General features: G+C 52.0%; 1 protein-coding gene across 1 annotated transcript; it reads left to right on the top strand.

Annotated features, from left to right (window-relative positions):
• Window positions 1-1,234: 1,234 nt before the first annotated feature.
• LOC104513933 (alpha-crystallin A chain) lies at window positions 1,235-4,064 on the top strand. Its single transcript, XM_010157442.1, has 3 exons — window positions 1,235-1,500; window positions 2,464-2,586; window positions 3,667-4,064. Exons 1-3 carry the CDS (start codon window positions 1,312-1,314, stop codon window positions 3,874-3,876), a joined length of 522 nt encoding a protein of 173 aa, XP_010155744.1. The 5' UTR covers window positions 1,235-1,311; the 3' UTR covers window positions 3,877-4,064.
• Window positions 4,065-5,233: the final 1,169 nt, after the last annotated feature.

Raw genomic sequence — 5,233 nt, forward strand, 5'->3', positions numbered from 1 at the left:
CTGGTCTGGATTGATCCCACTTCTCTGGAAGCACTGATGCCAGGATCTCAGCTGCTCTCAGTTTCTTTAGTCCTGGCACCAGGAGAGGATGATTCAGCCCCTCCACACTGAAGTGCCTTTTGGAGATGCCCTCTCTCCCTTGCTGACTGCAAGAGGTGCTGAGATGCAGAAGACCCTTGATGCTTCTGCTGTCTAGAATGTCCCTAGGATGCAGTCCCTACACCACTGGTTCCAGTGGAAATGAGGTTTCGGCTGCTGCCGTGGCCTCGTGCTGAGCCTTGCTGTGGAGCCGTGCAGCCTCGCTGCCCTTTCGCTGCCCAGCCGCCTCAGCTCTCTGGCAGAGCTTGCTGATCCCGCAGTGGGCTGTTAATGTGCCCCTTCCCCGGTCTGTCCAGGATGGCGGATCACCCCTTAGAGGCAGCTTTAAGTGAAACAGAAATGTGAAACAGCTGTAGCCATAAATGCATGTTAAGTAGGATCTGTGTCATGACACCAGGAGATAAGTGAATCCTAAACCCAAACAAGGACACTCTCAAGAGCAGCTTTGGTACTGCTGTTGTGATTGGTGACCAAACTTATTTTTCCTTCTTTCTTTTGGCAAAGTACTTGACTGTTAAAAGCTTCTGTTTTGTCAAACCTGTGTTCATGCTCTGCTTCATGCGTTAGTCCTGCTTCCCTTGCCAGGCCTGTCAGGATCCCTGTGCTGGGCGTGTCAGGCCCCTCTCAGATGGTGAAGACACTATTATGGCATGTCACAAAAAAAAGTTTCCCTCCGTTCAAGCTGAATCAAACTCTTTTTCCTTGCTTAGAAGAATGCCGTTTCATTTATTCGGAGAATTTGTGTCTCTGTTTCAAGGAGGGGCAGAAACAGAAGCAAATTAACGAAAAGCCAAAAATGGGTTACAAAGACCCACAGAACAGACCTCCTTCACAAGCATCCTTGAGATGCCCACCGGGGTATCCTGATTAGCCTGCTTGATTCCATAGTGGACCTGCCAGTACCCCTGGGCAGCCCATGTCTCACAGCCCACTGCCTGGCATCGTCCCTCCGTGAGATCTGGCACCGATTCCAACCAGACTGTCATTTCCAGGTCAGTCTCCGCATTTCTGCTGACCATGTTGCCTCCATCATGAGATCATGTCTTTCCAGAGAAATCCTGCTAATGCCTTCATTCTGCAAGACCGGTATATATAGGGGGAGCTTCCCTGGGGCTGCACCGCGCAGTCCAGCCAAGGCATTGCTGTCTCCTCAGAGCCTGCTCGGCCGTCACCGCTCTCCTCTCGCAGCCACAGGTTGCAGCAGCAGCAAGCATGGACATTACCATCCAGCACCCCTGGTTCAAGCGTGCTCTGGGACCCCTCATTCCAAGCCGTTTGTTTGACCAATTTTTCGGAGAGGGTCTCCTCGAGTATGATCTCCTGCCTTTGTTCTCTTCCACTATCAGCCCTTACTACAGGCAGTCCCTCTTCCGCAGCGTGCTGGAGTCGGGCATTTCAGAGGTAAGGACCCTACAGCTTCCTCTCCCTTTCCTTCTTCTCCCTCCTTATGCTTCCACCTGCTCCTTTCCACCCGCAGCTCACAGGCAGTGGCAGGCGGCTATAACCCCGTCCTGGGATGTGAGGGGGAGAGGAAGACCTCCAGCCCACTGCCGAGTGCAACCTACCCGCTCCTTCTTGGGCACGGAGGGAAACCCTTGCTGGGGAGAAAGCTTCTCCTCGAGAAATGGAAACCATTTTGGCTTCTGACGGTTGTTTCCAATACGTAAAAGGATGCCTTTCCTGCCCTCGCACCACTGACCATTTGGCAAGGGAAGAGCTAGGCTGCTCCCGGAGTAAGCGCCTGTGAGGGCAGATCGGCATGGGAGGGGACCCTGAAGAGCGGGAGCTTTCTCCAGCCCCCTCCTCTGCCTCAGGAGCTTGGTGGTTTTTGCAAGCCCACGCTGGAGGACCCAGGAGCAATTAATTCTCCGAAGGCAGTCTGCAGGAGGAGCGTGTAGCCATAGGGCCTGTGGTCCAAAGCTCAGGAACCAGTGCTTTCTGTAGCCCTCTCTTAGTGGTTTCCTTCCAGAGCTACGGCCACAGAGAAACCAGAGATCACTGAAAGGATGAAACGTGTGCTGCCAGAGAATACTTCACTGGTTTCCATCCCCTCTCGCTGCTGAGCACAAATGCCTGATGCAGCTGGCAGATCACTGAGTGCGAAGGGGTCCCCGGCACACGAATAGTGGCAAGAAGTGACTCCTCTCCCCAGAGCAGTAGCAATGGCACAGACGCCTACCCCAGCCTCCCAGTGTCCCTGGGTCCCCACGATGGGAAGGAAGACCCCTGCTGAGGGCTGTAGTCACAGAAGGGGAAACTGTGCTGCTGCCAGATCACCCTTTCCCTAGCTTTTAACCTGCCATGGCACTGGGACTGCTCTGTGCTGAGAGCTGGTGTCTTACTGGCTAATGATGTTCGTTTCAGGTGAGGTCTGACCGGGACAAGTTTACAATCATGCTGGATGTAAAACACTTCTCTCCCGAAGACCTGAGCGTGAAGATTATCGATGACTTCGTGGAAATCCATGGCAAGCACAGTGAAAGACAGGTAAGTGGAAGTGACGGTGTTGTTGGAGCAGCTGGGGAGTTGAGCTCCATTTTCACTCTTTCTGAGAGTCCTCAGCTGAAGGAAAAAAAAAATCAGGAGATGGAGTTATTTATCAATTGTCATTATTGGCATGGCCCATTCCCATAGATCCTTAACCTGATATCTGACAATAACGAGCTAATCCACTCCTCTTTTGTTTATTTTCAATCATCACCTTCCATAACCGTCAGATGACGATATCCATTGTTCACTAATAACACTGGACCAGACAAAAAGAACATCATCTGGCGCTGCCAGCTGAGTTTTCATAAGCCTGAATCGTTAGTGAAAACAGGGTTTTCATATGCTGATCTGGGAGAGAAAAGCAAGAGCAAACAAAACAAAAGAAAAACAACTGAGTGCCTCAGGCTTGGAAACTTTTAACAAGTATGTCATGGAAATATCTGTGGGGGTTGAAAAGTGAATTATATCAGCAGGGGTTTAATACTTCTCCTACACTTTTTTGGCCAGACAAAGCTCTAGCCTGGAAACAGTATGTATTTTTTAATATAGTTATTTTTTCCAGAGGAAAAGAGCAGCCGTTTTCATGGCTGACTTAAAAAAAAAATTGCATTTCTCATTATTTTAGCCAAAAAAAAGAGGAGGGCCAGGCTTGTGTACTTTGGCTGACACAACATTGCTGCCTAGTGAGGAAATACCCGGGCACACAAGCGTGCATTGCTTTTACCTTCGCAGAACCCCAGACTTTCTCTCCAAGCATCCTTTGAAATCGGAAGCCCCGGCAGGGCCCTCATCCAAATCAGATCCCAAACTGCAATATGGCCAAAATGACACCATGCTGCTCTGCTCAGCTCTTGGAGCTTCAGGGGCATTACAGGGGGACACCTGCCCCTACAACCCGTGAAACAGCATAAAAAGCAGAGATGCGCCCGACGATACCGGCAGTACAGTCACGATAAGCCAGGGCGAATGTCAGTTCTGTGATTCTGTGACGGAGCTGCGGGGTCAGGCGGAGGGAGTTGCGGTACAGTTCCGGGGATGTTCTGACGGGCCTTCCCCCCTTTCCCCACTGCCTCTCAGGATGACCACGGCTACATCTCCCGCGAATTTCACCGCCGGTACCGCCTGCCCGCCAACGTGGACCAGGCTGCCATCACCTGCTCCCTGTCCAACGACGGCATGCTGACCTTCTCGGGCCCCAAGGTCCCCTCCAACATGGACGCCAGCCACGGCGAGAGGCCCATCCCCGTGTCCCGCGAGGAGAAGCCCACCTCCGCACCTTCCTCCTAAGCCCGCCTGCCGCTGCGGTATGCAGGCTGCCACTCTCTGCAGGTCTCATTCCCAGAGCCATCGCGTAGATACCAGTGAATATCTAGAGGGGTTTATTTTGTTGGTTCTCCCACTCCCTCCCTCTGTTTCTTTTATTTTTTTCCCCCCTTTCCCTTGGATGGGATGAGGGGCTGGGTGAGCGGCTGGTGTACTTTGAAGCTTAAACCTGCGAGCCGTGCTGTGGGGATGGCGTGGATGGCGCCTGCTGCCGCGCTGTTGTACTTGTTGAAAGGGTCCTCGTCCGGTGCCGTAGTCCGTAACCACCACCAGGTAGGAGGGAGTGCACAAGTACCACTGGCTCCTGGTACACCTGGAGCAGGGGAAAAGCCCTGCAGACTTGCTCTACCCCATGCAGAGTTAAGCTGGTCGCTCTTTAAAAAAGGCAAGAGAGCCAAGCCACCAGCTTGGGATCCTGCATCCGTGCGATGAACGTGCCATGAGATCCTTGCAACCGCAGGAGAAATAACAACGTCTTACCTTCGGGGGCTGCAGCATATATTTCTTTACAGGAAAATGTTTAAGTGCGTCTGTTTGCACCCCTGCCCTGTCATTTCCCTTAGGGACAACTGGCATGAGGACAAGCACATCTTTCCACTGTCTTAGTAGGCCCTCAGGGGAGAGAGAGGGGCTCGCCGCGGTGCAAAGGCTTCACATCCCCAGCCAGCTCTCCCCAGCCTGCGCGTAACACACTGTCTCCCTTGCTCTCGGCTGTAATTCTAGGGTAGCTCCACCTCTTCCACTGGTATCTGGCACTCAACCTGAGAATGCGGTCAGTGGCAGTCAATAAAGAGATATAGGAAACACGCAATTGGCTTTGGGGGTTTCGTTTGTTCCTTTCTAAGGCTTTTGAAGTGGAAAGGTTAGCGCGGTGCCTAAAGTCGCGTGGAGGAAGCGCTTTCCAAAGCGGGAAGTGCATTTTGTGACTATGATTTGCCCTTTCTTTCATGTTCCTGTAATCCTTCATGCAAGCAAAACAAAAGGATCAAAAAAAGAACAAAAATCAACAGCCCAACAGCCACCCAATTCAATTTGTTGCATCAGCAAAGACGGCGATGCAGACCTTGTGTGTGTGATCGGATGGGAAGGATTTCATCCGAAATGAAGGGTTAAGGCTGCCTGATGGCAGGGTGGGTAGGCCGTAGGTACTAGCTCTCCTTGCAATTGCCACGCAGGAAATCCATGGCTCCCAAGCCTGCATGGATGTGAGCACTCAGGACTGAAGGTTTCAGCACTCACTCTTGACTCAAATAGCTTTCCATACAGATGGAAATCTGAGGTGTTTAGGAAAACAGGAGGGTCACGACGATGCTCAGAGGGC

Source organism: Eurypyga helias, unplaced genomic scaffold, assembly GCF_000690775.1.
Source record: "Eurypyga helias isolate BGI_N326 unplaced genomic scaffold, ASM69077v1 scaffold6468, whole genome shotgun sequence".
In the NCBI taxonomy this organism is placed as follows: domain Eukaryota; kingdom Metazoa; phylum Chordata; class Aves; order Eurypygiformes; family Eurypygidae; genus Eurypyga; species Eurypyga helias.

What these genes read in the sequence shown, in the direction of transcription:
- LOC104513933 (XM_010157442.1), top strand. Translation starts at nt 1,312, where the DNA reads ATGGACATTACCATCCAGCACCCCTGGTTCAAGCGTGCTCTGGGACCC. An exon ending in TGGAGTCGGGCATTTCAGAG is followed by an intron (nt 1,501 to 2,463) that starts GTAAGGACCCTA and finishes TGTTCGTTTCAG; the next exon opens with GTGAGGTCTGACCGGGACAA. An exon ending in GCAAGCACAGTGAAAGACAG is followed by an intron (nt 2,587 to 3,666) that starts GTAAGTGGAAGT and finishes ACTGCCTCTCAG; the next exon opens with GATGACCACGGCTACATCTC.